This window comes from Lissotriton helveticus, chromosome 5_1, assembly GCF_964261635.1.
Source record: "Lissotriton helveticus chromosome 5_1, aLisHel1.1, whole genome shotgun sequence".
Taxonomy (NCBI): domain Eukaryota; kingdom Metazoa; phylum Chordata; class Amphibia; order Caudata; family Salamandridae; genus Lissotriton; species Lissotriton helveticus.
Genome location: NC_136065.1, coordinates 827812206 through 827835027, shown reverse-complemented (window position 1 = coordinate 827835027; position 22822 = coordinate 827812206). Strand labels below are relative to the sequence as shown.

General features: G+C 40.5%; 1 protein-coding gene across 1 annotated transcript in view; it reads right to left on the bottom strand.

The window, feature by feature from the left end:
- OPN4 (opsin 4) overlaps nt 1-22822 on the bottom strand; it is a 1087721-nt gene that overhangs the window by 284708 nt on the left and 780191 nt on the right. The window contains exon 7 of the mRNA XM_078641099.1: nt 18706-18813. Coding sequence (XP_078497225.1) covers nt 18706-18813 — 108 coding nt within the window. The remainder of the gene's footprint in view (nt 1-18705; nt 18814-22822) is intronic.

Here is a 22822-nt window from a genome sequence, read left to right as displayed (position 1 = left end):
AGTCATTATCAATACCGCACATAGTCCAGCACATTTAGGAGAAAAAGCTATGTTAGACAGTATCCAGAACATTTGGTTCAACAAGCATTTACGAGCTGCAGCCAAGCAGAAAGTCCGTACCTGTATGATATGTTGTCAGTTTAATCCAGGTAAAAGTGTCCCGGTGGAACAAGGTGGTTTCCAGCCCCCTGACCACCCTTTTGAGGTCCTCCAGATGGATTATATTCAAATGGAGCGATGTCGAGGTTTCAAGTATGTCCTTGTAGTAGTATGCGCTTTGTCCAGATGGACAGAAGCATATCCAGTCCCAGATTACACAGCCGCGACCACTGCCAAGCAGTTGGTTCGTGAATTCTTCCCTAGATACGGACTCCCTAGAGTCGTATTTTCTGATAACGGCCAGCCATTCTCATCCGAACTCATGAAACACGTTTCCCTGTTGTTAGGGTACCAGTGGAAGTTCCATTGTGTACGCCATCCAGAAGCAGCTGGACTAGTCGAAAGGCATAATCAGACTCTGAAAATCCGTATAGCAAAAGTATGTAAAGACAAGGGTGTGGATTGGTTAGTAGCTTTGCCAGTCGCTCTGTTTTACATGCGTATGGTCGCACATTCCAGATCAGGTCTGTCCCCGTATGAGGTCGTTTTCGGCCGCCCCCCTAACATGTGGGGTACTCCTAGACCCCGAAGTATTACCGATGTTTCATGTAATATGTTGACAGATTACCTAGCTTCCTTGATGTCTGCCCTCAACTCATGTCGTTCACAGGTTGCCGCCGCATTTCCAGACAATACCGAGGTGGCACCGCACGAGATCGTTCCAGGTTCCTTGGTGATGATCAGAAATTTTGACAGATCAAGTCCGCTGGAACCACGTTGGAAGGAGCCACGTCAGGTCCTCTTGACCACCCGAACTGCCGTCAAGTTGGAAGGCAGGAAGGGGTGGGTCCACCTTTCTCACGTAAAACTTTTCAAAGGACCGAAACCAGACATTGCCAAGAACATTTCCCAGGATTCGAAGGATTGCCAGAACATTGTTTTGAAGGACTGTCCCGCACCAGACTTTATTACAACCCCTCCCTTGTTAGAGAAAACTCCACAACAGGAGTATAAGTTAAAGCTCAGGTCTAATAAGTCAGCCAGTTTGATTGTATAAGTCCTCCCCTAGGTGAAACGGTTAGACTGTTTCTGACATGTATAAAATAGACCCCCATAGTGAGAGAGTCAGTCGAGGTTCACTTCAATGTATCGTTTTCCTGAGTTTCATATTATTTCTCAGCATAATGATTTCCTGCACCAGCTACGCATTTTTCCTGTATTTACCAGTTCCTCATGTAAATATGTCTGCTCATGCTACAGTAGAGCACACGTTTAGTGATCTGCCTCCTCACGAATATTCATACCGCCTCGCTATGCGTAATAACACATTCATCCGTATGTTACATTATTCACACCAGACCAGCAATGCCACTAATTGTTGGGTGTGTGGTCGACTCCCCCCTTTCCAGACACCGAAGGGAGTTCTGCCACTCTTTCCTTATCCATTCTCACACAATGGTTCGTGTGGAGCATGGTCCACGTTAACGTCATCCTCAACAGATATGTCTTTTCTTAACAGTACATGTTTTCCAGACAAGCAAGGTTTCCCCCACAGAACAGGTTTAGATTTAGAAAATGAAGTATATAATTTAGGAAATTATTCGTCGAATTTCATGGTCCTGAATGTTCAGTCTGATACTACTCCAGACTCACCTGCTATTTCAGTACTACCAGTCAAAGGCGAATTATGTGTCCGTAGTTATGGTTCTGTACATATAGGTCATAGTGAATGTACTACTGTTATCAAGTATAGTGACAGTGGGAAATCTATTTTTATAGCTTCACGTCATTCTTATTTTGTTTGTGGTCAAACTGCATATGTCCGTCTGCCCCTCGATTGGGAGGGAACCTGTTACATTGCCTTCCTACTGCCACCTGTTTTTCTAGCCCCACCTGACTATCATAGGAATTCTTTCTTAGTACACACTAGACACAAGAGAAATCTCCCGATTGTCGATTATACTGAAACCGCCGCAGAGCAATTCATTGATATAGATAAAGGTGTTTTCCCTTATTTAGGTACAGTTGTAAATAGTAAGCTTATTCGTAGGTTAACAAGAACCCTTGAAGCAGTAGTAGATGAGACTGCCTCCGCTCTAGGTAACTTAACTGAAGAGCAATCCTTTATGAGAATTGTCGTTTTACAGAATCGTCTCGTCCTTGACGTCATACTGGCCGATAGGGGCGGGGCCTGTAGAATTCTCGGATCCAGTTGTTGTATTTTCATTCCAAATAACGCGCCGTCTGTTTATTCAGCTATAACCAGACTCCATAAAATTGCCCATCTGTTACATCAAGATCCAGGCACCTGGACATGGTCCGGTTGGTTCTGGAATATAATTTCCGCATGGGGATGGAAAGTCCTGTCCTTCATAGGTATTGCAGTAGCGATCATATTTAGCTGCTGCCTCTGTATACAATGTGGCCCCGCGATTTGCAGCATGTGTGCTACCTCTTGTATTCCTAGTCCCAAGCCCCGTTCTAAATCTCGTTCCAAGACAATTCGAGACGAGCAAATGGTACTGTATGAAATGATAGACGGTATCATGAATATTGATGTTTCCAGATGGAAACGTAGTGACAAGGAGGGAATGTGGAAAAGTAAATTTTGCCATGTTCTGTGTCCCTACGCCTCATCCATCATATGTTATGTATGCATGACCAATATGCATATGTTATTCCCCATTTCTGATTAATGACGCAATTACAGTTGTGTCCACCTCTAGTATGTTAGTTTCCAGTCCTCGTGAATACTACGAATATCAGGCCTATGTAAAGTAATGTTGCCACGTTTCTCAGTGTGCACGTTATTCAATTATAAAGTCCCCGTTTCTAGGCCTCAAAAGGGCCCGGACCCTGGATTCAGCTCCTGTCTCCTGAAAGCCTCGCTGAGGAGCGATACAGCCCCCACCTGTATCCTCGACCCTTCACTTACTTCCTGCCTTGCAGTGCCCGGTGCACCCCGGCTCTGCCTCTGAGTCTGCCAAGAGTATGTTATAGTTCCTGCTATCAGTTCAGTCCTCCTCCTCTGCATTCCTAAGCTACTGAACTGCATCAATAGTTTCCGTCATTGTCTAGCCTACTCGGCTCCACGTTAGAGAAATACTGTATTTAATGGTCATTTAATATTCTTCATCACGCACTACATGTAGAGTAATGCATGGTCCAGTCTTAGAATCAAGTTAGCCTCTCCCCTCATGACTTCTAGTTCATATCAACATGTTCCCTAAAACATTAGATACCAGATAGGGTTTAGGTACATGTCGCTCCGACCCTCCAGACTCTAGTCTCTGCTCCTAGCACAGAGTTCGTAGCCCCCAGCTTCTCCTAGTAATACGTCATTGCTAGTTTCCGCGCACCATTAGGTTAGAGGTCCCGGCTCCTTAGGTAGCCCCCTCCTATGTGTCCGCCCATTCATGACATATTCTGTTACGTTCGCATCACATGTCTATGTATACTCCCAGTTACACCTCTTTTCACTGTTATCTCTCGCGACTGCTACGCGTCACGCCTTCTACTCCACCCACTGTTACGCCTACTGCAATGTAATGCTATGTGTTTGCGCTATGTATATATATCAATGTTTTGTTATTGAATGTTAGCGCGCTCATCCCAGACCAAGCCCCAGCAGCTGCTGGGCCTCTTTTCTCCTGCTGGGCCTCTTTTCTCCTGCTGGGCCTCTTTTCTCCTGCTGGGCCTCTTTTCTCTTGCTGGGCCTCTTTTCCCCTGCTGGGCCCCAGTTGTCCTGCTGGGCCTTATTGTCCTATTCCCATGCAGGTTGTCCTGATCCTGTCCTTATGCTGTAATAAACCTGCAGAAACTCCTACTACCTCGAATCTTGACTCTTATTTATTGAGCTATCTGTTATGCTATAAGTCTAGTCAAAAATAGGGTATTATTTATTTATTTACCACAGAATAAATAGCAATTCTTTACCATTCCTAATTTGCAATGAGCAAATTGCTAATTGCAAATTACCCATTCATTTCCATGGGCCAGGAGGCTCATAGGAATGAAGGTGCAATTTGCGATTAGCAATTTGCTCATCGCAAATTAGGAATTTTTCCAAGGGTGCAGGGGTGTCTCAAGAACACCCTGCTGCACCCCTCAAAAAGAAATTTGGGGGCATATGGCGCACATACATGCCCTAAGGGCATGTATGGGCGTCATATGGCACCTTTTGTTTTTTGGAAAAATAGCTTTTTGAAAAGAATTCGCAAATTACCACCAACTAGAAGTTGGTGGTAATTTGCAAATCCTTAATGGCATTTTTTGCATATTTTTTGTTTGATACATTGCATTTAAGGAATCGCAAAATTTGCAAATCCTTCAATGCAATCGCAAAATAAGGAATAGCAAATTTTGAATTAAGGACATTTTAAGTCATTTCCCCATGTGCAGTGTTTTCAAATTATGATTTGAAAATCGTTTTTAGGGAAAAGGAATGGTTTGTAAATTTATGACAAGGACATAATGGTGTATGCTTCTTTATAAGGCATTTCAGTGTCTCTGATGTCATTTTTCCCATATTACATTAAAAGACCTTTCCCCGTGGAGCACATTCCTTGTAAATATGCTCCCACCTGTGCATGGTAAATTTAGATTTTGACTGTTTGAGTTACATAGCCATGTTAAAAGTGACCCCAAAAAGTTGCAAAGGTTTTAAAAAAACACTTTCATGTGTCTTAAGGACATTTTAAGTCATTTCCCCGTGGGCAGTGTTTTGTAAGTGGCGCAAAAGAGGCATACACCTATCATAAATCTGTCCATAGCATTTTAAATGATTAATTCAGGATGACGATAAGGTGTGGCCTATCCAGAGGTTTGTTTAAGGTGAGGCCTACTCAGGATTGCAGATTAAAGTTACGCTTGATGAAGAATACAGAGGAGATAATACATGTAAAGGCCTACCAATGAAGTAAGTAATGTCCACTTCATTGCGCCAGTCATCATAAATGTATCCCTAAGCTTCTTATCTTGTTACAGATGAACCGCCATATGTATCATCAAACTATTTTGCATTTCCTAAATAGCGAATTTTAAGGAATAAATAGCGATTCTTTACCATTCCTAATTTGCAATGAGCAAATTGCTAATTGCAAATTACCCATTCATTTCCATGGGCCAGGAGGCCCATAGGAATGAAGGTGCAATTTGCGATTAGCAATTAGCTCATCGCAAATTAGGAATTTTTCCAAGGGTGCAGGGGTGTCTCAAGAACACCCTGCTGCACCCCTCAAAAAGAAATTTGGGGGCATATGGCGCACATACATGCCCTAAGGGCATGTATGGGCGTCATATGGCACCTTTTGTTTTTTGGAAAAAAAGCTTTTTGAAAAGAATTCGCAAATTACCACCAACTAGAAGTTGGTGGTAATTTGCAAATCCTTAATGGCATTTTTTGCATATTTTTTGTTTGATACATTGCATTTAAGGAATCGCAAAATTTGCAAATCCTTCAGTGCAATCGCAAAATAAGGAATAGCAAATTTTGCTATTCCTTATTTTGCATCAAACTTGTTTGATACATACCATTTGTTTAATTAGCATTCGCAAAGGCTGAAATTCGCAGAATTTAGGCCTTTGCGAATGCTAATTAGCTTGATACATATGGCCCCAAGTGAGGCCTGTCTTGCAACATGGTGCATCTTTTGCATCACTGCTGCATCAGTTTCATGTGGCACGTTTTTTTTACACCATGACACATCTGCCTAAATGCATCAATTTGTAATTTTGTCGCCTCATAGCAAATCTTTTGCACCGCCGCTGCATCACAAAAGTGACGCACAGTGGCGCAAAAGAGGCATACACCTATCATAAATCTGTCCCTAGCATTTTAAATTATTAATTCAGGATGACGATAAGGTGTGCCCTATCCAGAGGTTTGTTTAAGGTGAGGCCTACTCAGGATTGCAGATGAAAGTTACGCTTGATGAAGAATACAGAGGAGATAATACATGTAAAGCTCTACCAATGAAGTAAGTGATGTCCACTTCATTGCGCCAGTCATCATAAATGTATCCCTAAGCTTCTTATCTTGTTAGAAATGAACCGCCATATGTATCATCAAACTATTTTGCATTTCCAAAATAGCAAATTTTAAGGAATAAATAGCGATTCTTTACCATTCCTAATTTGCGATGAGCAAATTGCTAATTGCAAATTACCCATTCATTTCCATGGGCCAGGAGGCCCATAGGAATGAAGGTGCAATTTGCGATTAGCAATTAGCTCATCGCAAATTAGGAATTTTTCCAAAGGTGCAGGGGTGTCTCAATAACACCCTGCTGCACCCCTGAAAAAGAAATTTGGGGGCATATGGCGCACATAAATTTTAACAACATTCCTTTACGTCAAAAACGATTTTCAAGTCATAATTTGAAAACACTGCACCCGGGGGGAAATGACTTAAAATGTCCTTAAGACACATGAAAGTGTTTTTTTAAAGCCTTTGCAAGTTTTTGGGTCACTTTTAACATGGCTATGTAACTCAAACAGTCAAAATCTAAATTTACCATGCACAGGTGGGACCATATTTACAAGGAATGTGCCCCACGGGGAAAGGTCTTTTAATGTAATATGGGAAAAATGACATCAAAGACACTGAAATGCCTTATAAAGAAGCATACACCATTATATCCTTGTCATAAATTTACAAACCATTCCTTTTCCCCAAAAACGATTTTCAAATCATAATTTGAAAACACTGCACATAGGGAAATGACTTAAAATGTCCTTAAGACACATGAAAGCGTTTTTTGATTGCCTTTCCAGCATGGTTGGGTCACTTTTAACATAGCTATGTAACACAAACATTCAAAATCTAAATTTGCCATGCACAGGTGGGAGCATATTTACAAGGAATGTGCCCCACGGGGAAAGGTCTTTTAATGTAATATGGGAAAAATGACATCAAAGACACTGAAATGCCTTATAAAGAAGCATACACCATTATATCCTTGTCATAAATTTACAAACCATTCCTTTTCCCCAAAAACGATTTTCAAATCATAATTTGAAAACACTGCACATAGGGAAATGACTTAAAATGTCCTTAAGACACATGAAAGCGTTTTTTGATTGCCTTTCCAGCATGGTTGGGTCACTTTTAACATAGCTATGTAACACAAACATTCAAAATCTAAATTTGCCATGCACAGGTGGGAGCATATTTACAAGCAATTTGCTCCACAGAGAAAGGTCTTACATTAAAATGGGAAAAATAACATCAGAGACACTCAATTGCCTTATAATGAAGCATACACCATTATGTCCTTGTCATAAATATTATAACCATTCATTTTCCTCAAAAACGATTTTCAAGTCATAATTTGAAAAGACTCCACAGCTCCTATGCACAATAACACCCTGTCAGTACTAATACTTCACATTTTCTCCAATTACATTTTCTCAAAGAAACAAAATCTATTTGTAAAACACTTGAGACAAAGCAACATTTGAAGAACACAACTTTCTTCATAATTTTCTCCTTAAAGCACACTATTCTCTATCTAAATTAAAGAAATCTTTTCTCACCTTAGCAAATACTTTGAGTTTCAAAACAGTCTCAGAAACACACCAATTTGTCTTCAGCAGAGCAAAAGGTATGCACTCCAGAGTCTGCAGCTATCAAAAGCACAGAAATGCTGTAATTCTTCACACATATCTCTCATGTCACCCAATCAAAACTCTTCCCTCACTTTTTTCAAATGAAAACCCTTCCCCCCTCTGCCCTTTCTTCCTTTTTTGCATGGCAACCACCTCTTGGAAGACCTCTGGTGTTTGCAAGTTCACACAACAATTTTGCAATTGAACTCTGAACTCTCAGGGCACCTCATATCCAGTGCATTCTTTCATTTAATGATTTTTTCTTGACCACTCAAAATACATCTTTCAAACAACTCATCCATGCACCCTAACTTTCTGTTTTCAGCAATCAAAATCCACCAATCACTGTTACTGCTTCATTAACAAAGAAACTCCACAGTTTTTTTCATTTTAAACTCTTATTTTTTCAACTGCCATTTCATTGCCACACTTCATCTGACTGCAGGAGAACCTTCTCTCACCATGTTTTCTGTCTGGATTGTTGGACATAGTTACATCTATTGGGCTCAGAGGTACGCTGAAAACAGGAATTTACCTAACCTCAATTTACAAGATGTGGAAATTAAGTGGTTTGGCCACAGAGGATTAAAATGTCACCAATTGATACCATTGGTGAAAACCTTTATGCATTTGCCAAAACCTGACCTGTTAATTGTGCACTGTGGAGGTAATGATTTGGGCACTTTGACTGGGGTAGGTCTGGAAATGCTTTTAAAGGACACCTTTGAGCAATTGATGGCACTTTTTCCTCAGACTGCCTTGGTATATTCAAATATATGCCAAAGACAGAAATGGAGGTGGTCAAACCAATTTTGTCCACAAATTGAGAAGTCGAGGAAGCATGTAAACAAATCTGTTTCAGCTTACATGAGAGACCATGGAATGGGCTCCCTGTACAACAATAACTTGCGTTACTACATGCAAGATATCTACAGAGGAGATGGAGTTCACTTCTCAGATGAGGGCAACAGAATTTTCATTCTGAATTTAAGACTGTGCATTGGTACCTAATTATAAGTACCTAAATGTACCATAAACCCAAAAGCTCTTCTCAGAGCTACCCTACATCTGATCACTCACAATTATTATTTTACTCTAACATTTTTCACTAATTTTCAACAAAGTACGCTCCCTGGGGCGCTACCCGGTACCCGAACCGGGAGCTAACCTCGGTAAATTTTTTTTAAAAATGTTTTTTTTTCGCACATATGGGCCTCCTCAGCCACCCTCAGAAAACCTTGGGGGTCAAGATAAGTCTACCGTGCCCCCTTCTACCCATTCTGAACATTATTTGCCCTCCATCTTGTATCTTAAATCGACCGAAACACAAAATGGTGGACTCCCATAACGCTTAAGGTTCGCGAACCGGGGCGCTCGCCAGTTCGCGTACCGGGTCGCTCCCTGGGAAGCGCACCATCAAAAAAGGTGGGAAAGTAGTTTACAGAAAAGCGACTGGAGACAATTTCACCAAATATAGATTAGCTCATACTACATACCAATGCCTACCATTTTCACAAATTTGATTGAAATTCCATTTAACCATTTAGCCTGTAGACCTCTCTAAATACCCTGAGGTAAATTACTTCACAAAACACATCTGAAGTGTTGGAATTGACAACCAATTAAAATATTACTTTCATTTTCTACTTTTTTTACCTGACATTTGATTGGTTATGTACCTGAATATATATAAAGGAAGAGAGAGAAACACAGCCATTTTGACTACTACTTCCTGAACTACATTGCAAGATCATTTTCACTCACAACTTAAACTTGTTTTTAGAAGGTGAGATATTATTTTATAAATTTGAAAACATTTTCAGATAGTTATATACTATCCCTCTGTAAGAGTTAGACATTGAGAAAGGCTTCTTTATTATAATTATGGATTGATTTAGGTTTCTGTGGTATAATTATGAATTTACTTAGGCTTCTTCACAGGCACTTTTTAATAGTACTACTTCACGCCTGAAACCATACAGTGCCCATAGATTACTTCTCTGTTATAAACTCACAAGTACCTGTGTGAACTTAAACCCAACAGTGCCCTATCTCTACTGATATATTTATTTTTTATGCAAATTACAGCAATAAAATGGAAGGTGAGCAGAATGTTTCCTTCGAAATTGTTCTGGAGAACAACACAGAAAAAGATATTGAGGACAATGATGACTCAGATTTCATGGATGAATCACGGGACCATGAATTAGTTCAATGTGTAGAATCTGTGGATCATTTACTTCATTATGATGACGGTCAAATGTGGGAACTTATGTTCACTCAACAAGAACACATATCGGACAGTCAAATGCTAGACGTTCTATTAAATTTTGAAAAACAATCCGAAAAATAAAATTGTATGTAATATTAAAAAATTGTTTGAGTCTTTAATCATTTTTATATGTAATTCATAAACTAGTTAAATGTTAGAAATGTTATTAAATTTTGAAACACAATCACAATAATAAATAATTGCTTAAAAAATAAAAAAAATTAAAAAATAATCAACAAAAACAACAATCAATTAACATACAGTATTTGAAAAGTCTATCATTCTTTTTTCCTTATAGTACGCTGCCCAGAACGCTTCCCGGTTCGCGAACCGGGCGCTACCCACGCAAAAAAACTAATTTTTTATTTTTTTTTTGTCCCGCGGGGCCCTTTTAAAGCCTCCACATTAAACCTAGGGGGTCAGGGAGGATCTACTATGCCCCCTTATGGTCATTTCCCCCTTTGTTTTGGCCTCCTCTTGTCTCTCAATCCTACCGAGAGACAAGATGGCGGCCGCTCCGGACTGTTTAGAATGTTGACAGACACCGGAGAGCCAATCAGCTTCGCTACGCGTAAAGTCCGCGAACCGGAGCGCTGCCCGGTCCGCTGTTACAGATATATATCTTTTTTTGAACGTTAATTTCTCAAAATCCACTGAAGCACATATATTGAGACCTAGCAAAGGCACATCGGGCTACCAGTCCCTACAATTTTGCCAAGTTTCGTGGAAATCCATTCAGCCGTTCGGGCTAAAAGTGAGGCCAACCGCCCTATGGAAAACTCAATGTTAAAAACACGTTTTGGGACCCCCCTTTTTTCTCGGCCCCCCCTTGACGAACCCCCCCCTAATTTCCAGGGGCTGCTCAGAAACAAAATGTTCCATTTTCCAGAAAATTTCAGCCAATTCCGTCCACAAACGCCAAAGTTATTAGACATAGAATTTTCAAAAATCCCATAGGGAAAAAATCCTAACTATATATACCTACTGGCGACCGCCAGTAGGTAATATATATATATATATATATATATATATATATATTCCGCTCGCAGCTCCATCGGGTAATCGTACCCGTAATAGATGACAGCACTCACGGGGGAGGGGGAGTTCAAAAAGATTTTATTAAAGAACTCTAGGCAAACAAGACGCGTTTCGGTGCTTAGCCTTTTCAATTTCTGCACAAAACGCTGCAGCCATATTTACATTCATATATACAAGCTTGTAGTATCTGGTATGGAAATAGAGAACAGACTAATCACCAGTTCAACAGTCTACATTTTGCCGCCATCTTTGAATGTCTAAAGACGTGCTTTCAAATGCATCAAAGTGAAATATTACATGAACGTTACAATTATTTACATTCACTAACACCAATTTCTTAGATCTCAAAAATAAGTTGAAATGATCGTGCAATACGACAAACATTTCATAAATGTCACAATACTAAGTGACGAATCATAATGCCGTATATCGGCAAAAATAATAATTTTACTTTGTGTTAATCATACAAAGAAAAATCATTACGACTGTCAAAAAGGAGCAAATTCTGCCCCTCGATGGGCCTCCATTACGTCCTGTACCAGAATACACTTCCTTCATCTCATATTTGCCGTTTGCATCATTCAATAGAACATTTTTATATTTATATTTAAATATTTTTCATACATTATGTTCTGTTAGTGATCGAAAAGGAGAATTTATATTTACAGATTCAAGCATATTATTCTTCAAACATTCCAAATGTAGTATCATCCTAAATGTATCGCAAGTTCCTCACTACTATTCAGAACCAATGGACTCTTGCATTGCAAGTCTATGATATAGCGTGATTCCAAACGCCTAAGCTTCTGAATCCTGTCACCACCCCTGGGATTGACTGGTACATGATCTAAACAATAATATGTTAACAGATCCCTGTTACGACTATGTACCTTGTTATAGTGTCCGGCCACGGGGTATGATTCATCAACATTGTTAATAGCCCTCATGTGCTCTAAAATTTGTATTTTTACTGGATCAATGGTCCTTCCAATATAACGTAGTCCACAGGGACAAACCAAACAGTATATACAATAAGGAGTGGTGCAGGTGAGAAACTTACTGATTTTTTAGGAGTACTGAGGTCAGGAACATTATAGGACAGAACACAATTCACTCTTCTTGCAGGCTTTACATTTCCCGCATGGATAAAATCCATTCAATGTTTTAAAGGAAGCTCTTGCTGGTTCAGTATTGTGATTACTGTGGACCAATTGATTTTTCAGTGACCTTGCCTTCCAGAATGTAACTAAAGGGTTAGATGGCAAGTCATCCCTTATGATGCTGTCCGTGAGTAGAATATGCCAGTTCTTACGCATTATTCTTTTTAATTGTTCAGCATTCTCAGAGAAGGTAGTAATCATGCGAAATGATCCGTTCCCTGATTTTTTGATACCCTTGTCTACCAATAGGTCTTCTCTACGAATGTCATTAACCCTAGTTAAAGCTTGTGAAAGAACAGCCTCGCTATAGCCTCTCACTCTAAAGCGTTGCATACTAATTGCTGCCGCTTTCTGGAACTCTGAATCACAAGTATTGTTCCTTTTTAATCTCAATAATTCCCCATAGGGGATGCTGTTAATGAGCTTCTTAGGGTGACTACTAGTAGCAAATAAAGTGGAATTCCCAGCAGTTGTCTTTCGATAGAGCTTAGTGTGTATCTGTCCATCTGTTACAAACACTGTCAAGTCTAGATAGTTGACCTCCTCTACACTTACTTCTCCTGAAAATTTTAGGGTGACTTCATTGCAATTTAGAATGTCAATGTAAGCTTATACCAGGCAATATAAAAACAGCCTGTGCATGCGTCTTTTCCCTTCCGGAACCTCAGAATACCAGGGCTTTCCAGATAGCCCAGCCCCCAGGAAACAGCAATCCTCCCCCTTCTAGCAAGATCACCACCTTACAGGGAGGACTTGTAAATGTCAGATCATTAGCCAAACATAAGTACGAAATCTCCCAACTCATTTCCGACCATGATCTGGACCTACTGTGTCTGACCGAAACCTGGGCAGACTCAGCTTCTGACCCAGATTTTGTAACCTAAACCCCGGCAGGATACCAGGCGTTAAGGGTGGACAGGCCTCTCAAAGGAGGTGGCGCGGTGGCCTTTATCTTAAGGGACCACTTCCCGGTTAGATTCTACCCGACCTCCACACCCTTCTACGAGTCCTTACTCTTTATAATTAAGCTGAATACTAAACAGACTTTTAAGGGTATTTTCCTTTATCGCCCCCCTGGCTTCAGGAGCCATTTCATCTCTAACCTAGACTGCCTCTTAGAAACCACTTTACAAAATGATGAATTCACCATCCTAGGAGATTTTAACTTCTATCTCGAAGACAAAAACAACAGGCAGACTGAAGCACTATTGAGGACCCTGGAAGCAGTAGGTCTCGAGCAAAAAGTCCAGACTCCCACCCACGAAGCTGGCCATATGCTAGATGGCATCTTCTCCTCAGTTAACAACCTTGCCCCAATTAAAACCCTGGCTCTAACCTGGTCCGATCACGCACTAATTAAATTCGCACTTCCTTTCACCCCCTTGGGACCCTCCGAGGCATCCAAAACCTCTGCCACATCTTAAAGAAAATGGGAGCTTATAGATAAACAATCCCTTCGCTCCCTGCTAGAGAGGTCCCGTGCCCTACTTCTAGGGCCCCCTGAAGCCTCAGCCCCAAAATATCTTAAATGGCTAAACGACGCCTTTAATACCGTCGTCCCCATAAAGAAAACCTCAGGAAATAGGCGAAACCCCTCAGCACCCTGGTTGCCCGAAGATCTTCGGAAAGAAAAACAGATCTGTCGGCAACTAGAAAGACGCTGGCGGGCCAACTACTGCCCAAACGAGAAAATTATCTATAAAACAGCCCTATCCCAATACAAAGACCATCTAATAGCCAGTAAAAAAGAGTTTTATACCAGACAAATCGAGGGAGCAAAAAACTCATCCAAGGAACTTTTCCTAGTGGTGAACAAACTCATCACGGCAAAGAGTCCAGGGATCAAGTGTGACCAAGAGTTATGCGACAACATTACAGCTGCCTTTAAAACAAAAGTGATGAATATCTTTAACAACTTTCAGGACTCCACACCGTCATACCTGACAGAGTCCACCTGTAGAGAGCATAACGCCAACACGGTGCTCGATTTCTCACCCATCTCTGCTGATACGAAGCCAAATATATTCAAGATTCTAAATCAAGATCCCCCACTGACCCCTGTCGCCTAAAATTCTTAAAGAAATTGCTGAACTGGTCAGTCCAGGTCTCACAGAAATGCTCAACTCCATGTTCAGTTCCGGATCCTTTCCCTCCATCTGGAAAGATACCTCCATCTTACCTTTACTAAAAAAGCCTTTGCTGGAGCCTTCGGGCCCTAATAATTATCAGCCCATTGCTCGGCTACCTTTACTAGCCAAAATAATTGACAAAATTATGAATTCTCAATTGACCCAATTTATTAATGAGAACGACCTGCTGGACTCCTCCTCCCAGTTTGGCTTTCGCCGCGAACATAGCACTGAGACAGCTCTGATTAAAGCTACATAAGAGATTAGCGCGGCGATGGATCGGGTTGGCACAGCAGCGCTCATACTCCTCGATCTGTGAGATGCCTTTGATGCGGTTGACCATTCTCTCTTGCATAAGCGGCTTGAGAGAATAGGGATCGGGGCGCAGCACTGGCTTTGCTATCCTCCTTCCTTAAAGAGAGAAGACTCACGGTCGAGATTGACGCCTTCCGCTCAGACTAGTACACCCTTCCCTGTGGAGTGCCCCAGGGCTCCTCCTTAAGCCCTTCACTCTTCAACGTTTATGTCTCAGAGCTGGCCCCATTAATTCAGAGCTTTGGTTTCTGCATCATGTCTTATGCCGACGACACTCGGATTGCCGTAACAGTAAATAAAAATGAGACACCTCCCACGGCTCAATTTCAAAACTGCATGCGGATCATCAACCATTGGATGAACTCCCATTGCCTCTAATTAAACTCTGATAAAACAGAGATTTTGATCTTTGGCAACTTACTACCGAGCTGGGGCAACCTCTGGTGGCCATTGGAGATGGGTGAACCCCCAAAATCGGCAGCAAAGCCAAGAACCTGGGGGTGTGGCTGGATCATAAACTCTCTCTTATTCAACACTCCAATGCTACTGTGTCAGCCAGTCATTTTCATTCCAGCAGGATCTAGAAAAACGGTAGTAACAGCTCTAATCCAGTCTAAGCTGGATTATTGCAACTGATTATTGGGAAATGCTCAGAAACAATGCCTAAAAAAACTCCAAAGTGTTCAAAACTCAGCGGCTCGACTCCTACTCAATATCGCTAGAAACAACTCTGTCACCGCCGGAATTCGGAAGCTGCATTGGCTCCCAGTGGTGCAACAGATCAAATTCAAGGCACTGTCTTTAGCCTACAAAGCCCTGAACAAAAAAGGGCAGATTTTTCTTCAGAAACTGCTCTCTTGGTACGAACCCCCCAGACACCTCCGTTCCTCTGGCACAAAACTTCTGCAGGTACCAAAAATCCACACTGGGCAATGGGGCGGGCGCAGTTTCCACTTCTATACCTCCAAGCTCTGGAACTCTCTTCCCTTCGAGCTCAGAAACGCCCCCTCTCTCATCGCCTTTAGGAAGGGCCTGAAGACCTGGCTATTCCAGAACTAGCCGCCAGTGCAGAGCCCCCCTCGCTGTCCACAGCGCCAAGACACCCACGGGTATACACGCGCTCTATAAATTAAAATAACATAACATAACATAATGTATGATTTTGCCAAATCCGGTGAGCCGCCGAAAACAATTAACAGATCATCTATATAACCATACCATGCCTTTACCCTTTTGTTTCACATGTGATTAGGTTCCGCCCAGGCCACCTGCTCCTCCCACCAGCCAACGAACAAGTTTGCATAGCTGGTGGCGTTGCAGGTGCCCATCGCGGGCCCAGATTCCTGTCTGAACAACTGTTTCTGAAACAAAAAAATGTTATGGGTCAGGCAAAGGCCAACAAATTCAAGTATCATACGGCTCTGTTCGTAATACTTCAATTCATGGGATACGATGCATCACTTACTCCTCCGCAATGACCCCCACATTTCACCTTTTGCCACAATGAAAATGCTTTGTTATCAGGCCCAATGTCTTCTACACTGGACTTAGTAGGGTAGTACTTGGGGCCTTGTTCCAGGGAGACAGTACTGTCATAGGGAGGCGGAGCTAGTGGAGGGAAGTGACATTCAAACCATCAGATAAACCCTCCACTAGCCCTGCATTGGGTCATTTGAGGTGCAAATACATTATTGAGCAGTTCAGAGCATGCATCCACATTAAACCAAGGATCAATCTCTATGACAAGAGACAATTTCCCATAGGAGTAGTGCAAATGTACATAACATGATAAAAAGGGAACAGAAACCACAGCATAGTTCAAAAGAGGACATTAAAGATGTTTTCTTATTTGGGAAGGGATAACATAGATAGCAGGTAATGCAAGTAGGAAGGTATTTACATAAATCATAATAAATGTGTCACTGCTGAGAAATGTTTAAAAAGCCAGCTCACTTTGGATGGCCACCAAACCTGCTACTACAGTGTTAGAGTCAAACTGTTCCATACCCTCTTTGCTTTCATAATCTCCATCTGAGCTCTTCTGTGAAATCCATACATTTCTGCTGCTCTTCAATTGTGGCAGGCTGTGGATAGTTTCATGGTAATTTGCCCCTGATTTCCAAAGCACTATCAAGCTTGCAGCAGTTCTCGGTTGTGTGTATAAGTACTTATAACATTGCAAGTGGAGGGTAGTGGTCCTGCATGCCTCCTCCTTCAGCACAATCTCCAGCTCCACCAACAGTACATGTTCAGGGCACATGCAGTGAGACAGAGGTCCTACAGTGGAAGAATCACAATTCTCCCTGAGAATAACTACCTCCGTGCTTGCTCCTCAAGTCTAGAGGCCTAGCAGCAAACTCTAGAGTTTCCTGCTCCAAATTCAGCTGGAAGCACTTTCCCCGATCACTATTCTGTAACTGAGATTACTTTACCTCCCAGAGTACAGCAGAAAACCCTGGATATCATCAGGTGGTTATCTGTTGCAGGTCCCAAACTCAGTGTATTGTTATTCTTGACAATATATGGTAGCAGCTGTATGCATTGGTAGCTTTGGCAATCCCAGTCATGGCTCACAATGTTCAGAGCTGGCTGTTTCGCAAGGCCAATTTTTCATGACATGCGTTTTGGGCACTTTGTTAGTTATATCTTAATTTTCATTTATTTTTTTACATTTCCAAACTGAACAAGTTTATTCCCCCAAAAATGCTTTCAGCGTTTTGAATATCAAACAATCAGATGTTTCTTCACGTCTAAGTTGGTAGCAGGATCATTGAAATCAATGCAATGTTTTAACGTAATCTTCTTGCTTCACACTCAGATTCCAGTAATGTAAGGACATCTCCTTGACGGACTGGCCCCTTAACATTACGAATGATTGATCGGTTGCTGTCATTCATGAACTCAACCTGAACCTGGGTGCACTGGCCCTGTGAGCAGAGGAGGGGATGCTCAAGATTGATTGAATGTTCCCATTTGGAAGCATGGGAGAAGTATAGAAAGTTGCCAATTGCTACAGTCGGAGTAAGAAATGTACAGGAGATGATGACGTGAGTTTCTTTGAATACCTTGTGTGTTAATAGGAGATGTACTGTTAGTTAGGATCAGAGATCCCTGGGAATGTATGAGGTGCAGACCTCTTCTCACTGTGTAGCTTCATGCTATACATGCTTTAGATTTGGAGTACTTTAAGAAAGACTCCATTATGCTAATACCTGTTCCCTGCTTACCTTAGATTAATTAGGTATCCCCAAATTTAGTATAGAGTAGGGAGAGTTAGATTTCTTAAATTTACTACAGACTAGGCAGGAAGATCGAATTCTACAACTTAATCTTCAGATCCTCTTTCTTATCTTTTGCATAGCTGCTGCAGAGTTTCTCATAGGTTTCTTGTTGTTTAGACTGAACTTTAATCGAAGATTTAGATGTATTCTGGTTATGTTGTTTTTTCATAATATGCTTCTGAGACTCAATTATATCAGCTTGTTTCTGAGTCTGTAATAAACTTTTATACCAATCCTGGTCTTATTGTGTGACTAATTGGTTACACTGTGATTTGAAATGTTTGATAACTATCTCTTATCTCTCGTGCAACTGTACAAAAGGGTTCAGAGCTTTCTTACATATAATTGACAAAGAACAAGGGGTGAATTCCTAAGCAAACCAAATGTTAGTGGACCTTAAGGGAAAAAAATGTATGTCATATCTTTATAACTGACACTAACTTGCACAATCAAAAAATATAATTATCTGAACACAGAGTACCCTCTAAGCATTCTGACTACTACTAGCTTTCCAACTGAGAACTGGAGCATGCTTATGCCTAGTAACTAAGGGCCTGACTGAGAATGTATTATACACAATGGCACTTATAATTTGGTGGATGGGATAGCTGTCACATTTGAAGTGGAATAACCCTCTGCCAAACTCTAAATTAGGTCCTATGTCACAGGTAAGTAATTAACATTACTTCTGCTTTTTCTTGAGATGGCCTCAAACTTGTTCATAGACATCATTGCCCTATTGAATTCCAATAGCTTCCAAAGCTAACAACTTTGAACAAGTCAAATAAATTATCAGAACCTACCTATATTTGGGATGAGTGATGGCATAAATAATGGGATTGTGGATAGCTGATGCCTTGGCGATGACAGCTGGAACAGAATTCACATAGGGCGATAGCACATGAGCATACCTGGAGGACAAGAATAAGTAACAGAGTAAGTTTCTCGTAGGTGAACCATACAATCAAACACTACCAAACCTTTATCCTTTGTTTACTTACAAATGTTATTTTAGAATTTAAAGATCACTGTTAATATTTTGTGGAACATACCAATGAATAAGGCAACCATGATTTGCTTTTGTATAGAAAAAAAACAATATAGTCACTGAGTGTGGTAACAGTAATATCTAGTATCAAAGCTATGAGACTAAGGACTGTGATTTTCAGTGGGGTATAGCACATTTCAGGTAAAATAATGTTTTATGCAGTTAAGTCAGTTGTTGTCCAGATGTGCTTTGATACTTTGTCATGTATTGTCCAGAATCCACTAACTCTCATGAACATGTTTGTTATGCTCTTCAGCTATGCAAGCAGAGATGTGATATTGGAAGCCATCGTGAAGCATAGAGCAAAAGGATAATCATCGGACCATGTGTGTTGCTTCACATGTTCACAAGTATTCACTTTATCCAATCTAATGCCAGCTCATCCATTGAATGGAGTCCGTCCATTCAAATAATAACCCTTTAACATCATTTCTGTTATGAAAACCAAAAAGAGTCCCCCTGTTCTTCATGTTTATTGATGCATAAATGTTCCATAAAGACAGATATCTCAACCTTCAAATCTGTAGACCAACCTGAGTAACCTGTAGGTGACCAGTCTACAAGGCAATTTAGCATTATGCCGGCGGCCGTCCTCAGCATGGAACGGGGTAAATAATGCCCTTAGTCTGAATATGTTTACAGGACAACATTTGACAGTTCACGCTTTGGGAGCGATGCTGACTTGGGTATCTGAGTACTCTACGTGATAGCATGCATGTTTCCATACTTTCATATGGATAATGACTTAGTGCCAGGCAGAGCTGAAGCACTCTGTTATGTGATCATAGATGTTGAGTTAGAGCTGGGTTGGATGTCAACTGTGTGTCTGCAGGGGATATGTGAGGCAAGAGTTTTAGTTGTGGGATCACGAGTAGGATAGGGCAGGAGCTCTTTATCTTCATTTTTCCTAAGGATGTCTTGTATAACAAGACTCCACAGTATATCTAAAAGTTTGAAGCACATCCTGGGGTCTCTTTTAGGCTAACCATGGGAAAGGGGTGCAGGTTTTCAAAGAATTAGGTTGTGTCTATAGAGCTGAAGCCCTTATTTCAGTCCAATGAAGGAAGTGAGAAATTGATCCTTTATGGACCACATATCTCTACTTTTTTTAAGTTTAATTTCTTGAAGACAGCTTAACAGATTTACACTAAATCACTGAAAACATGCTTTCTGAATAAATATCTAGCTTTCTACAAAATTTGATGTAATTCTGTTCAGGTGTGTGTGTGTGTGTGCGTGTGCGTGTGTGTGTGTTTGTGAGTGTGTGTGTGTGTGTGTGTGTCATATAATGGTGGTTGCCAGCTCTTTGGAGGAACCAAGTCTGAATGGATATACGGAAACCCCAATTTTCCATCAGGTAATTGAAGAGCGACATTCAAAGTAGTTTTACACTCTTTATTGAAAAGGCGAGCAACACCTCGAAAATGGAAGTACTAAACCATTTGAACTAGATTTATTGTTTGCGGCATACACATTAGTCCTACTTTACTTTCACATTATATGGAGCATTGGTCACAATTGCCATTTTTTTCCTATTTTCAGCCAATGGATCTTAGGATTTGTAGTTGTTTGAATTTTTGGAAGCTATAATGGGAATAAAAATTGTAACCATATTTGGCACAAAAATTATAATTTAAACCTTCTACCTTTAATCTCTTTTATGATTAACAGATGAATCTCACAAAACACACAGCGGGCTAACTGTTACCAGCAATTAATGACAACTCATTTTGTATATAATAAATAAATTAAAGTTGAAAGGGATTTTAGATTGACTAATCTATAGTGGCTTTGCCATTAACAAAGTAGAAACGTAATTATCTTGTTAAGTGCATGCGTCGGCCAAAGGCCGTCACGAGTACCACCTCGGTAGTGCTGCACACGTCCGTCGCTGGCGCAGCCCCACCCGCGCAATAGAACGCCCGCACCGCGGCGGATTTTACGCCGCAGTTAACGGATTAAAATAAAAAAACAGAGTTAATGTGCAACCTTCAGCTCATGATCCAACAACATATGCTTAACCTTAAGACCAGCCCACATTATTACTTTATAAAGCCTGAGCTCAAAAGTGCTTGAAAGGTTGGAGGTGGTGAGGTTAGTTTTGATCAGCCATGTCATACTGTGGAGGGTGAGGATGGTGCGGTACAGGTGCAAATGCAAAGATAGTGGAATTGAATGGAGCATCTTCTATGCCCAATAAAAGTAGTCTCAATTGGTTAAATATCACTGCATCTGTGCCTTGTTCTACTCAAGTGCTAAATATGATGGTGAGCGGAAAAATATCATTTTCAGCTATCATTTCTTATGTCCCAGAAGTAGTGACGTGATTGAAGGAATCCAAATATCTCTTTGTTGTACAGCTTCTATCTGATCCCTAGCATCCCAAGGTCTTACTGAACCATCAAATTGGTTTAAAATACTAGGATGTATTTAATTTGTGGTGTAATTGTGCTCTGCATTTAAGTGTTTGTGAACATCTGCTCATTTCTTACTGTTGATTAACCTCAAGGCGTGTGATGTGTATCTATTGTGAGTATTGTAAGTCTATTGTTCATGAACACTTTAATATCATAGAGATTTTGGCCTGAAACCAAGGGTTGCAGCCAAACTTAAAAGTGAGAACTGTGCCACCTTCTGTACTGGAAAAAAAGGGAAATTTTTAAAGGTTTATTAATTTTTTTAAACTATACTATTTTAAATTTATTGTAAAATATAAGTGCTAACTAAATAAATGACAGTATATAAAGTAACTATAATTCTCTCCACTGCCATACACAGTGTTGTCATTAATGATCTCTTTTCAGAAGAGACAGTTATCTTATAAATGCTGTCATCGAACATGTTGTGACTGATGTAATATGGGAGGTAATCAGCAGTGCTTGGCAAGGGTGTGAGTTATAGTAACTTTAGGGTGTAGGTCATATATATATATATTCTCACTGGAAACACACAGGTTAAAGGGATGTTATAGTCAGTTGAACATGTCAGATAAAACATACCTTTCAAACTAATGAAACCACTGAAGTTCACAAGTTGAAGTTATATCAAGTAACTATGACCCATATATATATATATATATATATATCATCAAACAAAAGAGGCGGCACATCAGGAATTGTTTTTAAGTCTTTTTAATCAAGACTTTCCTGGGTCTGGATCCGACCCCTGGGCTGAGCACACACTGTGGAGCGCTCTCGCTAGGTTTGAGGATCACTTTGTGGCAAAATATATATATATATATATATATATATATATATATATATATATATATATATATATATATATATATATACATATATACATACATATATATATATATATATATATATATATATATATATCCAAGAAACAAGTTCGCTTCGGATCCCTGCCGCTTTCAGTGGCGGGCCTCGGACGGGGTAGCGACTCCCAAATGTTCCAACAAAACACTTTCTCACGTAGAAAAGAAAGAAATCCGGGCCACTTCGAGTTTGCAAAGCGTACTTTTAATTCACAAACGGCTTGTCTCAACGCGTTTCGCAGGTAAACCTGCTTTCTCACGAGAACGAGCAAACTGAATGACATGTATTATATAGTCACATGGTATTAGCGTCATACCAACGGTAATAGACAACAGACTTCAAGGTATACATTCGGGCTATGGTCAAAAACAAAAACAAATAAATGTCATTTTATAAATGTCATTTTTGCGTGCACATACGTTAAAGGCAACACTGAAAAACGTAGTTTGTTAAGTAACATTAAATGAGGTTTATCTCGTGGAACAAGTGTTCTAAATACGAGATTGCGCTGCCTGCGCATCGTCACTAGTTTGTAGTTAAGGTAAACCAAGGACACTATTATGTCTAAGGAGGTTCCCCCAAGTGGGGTTA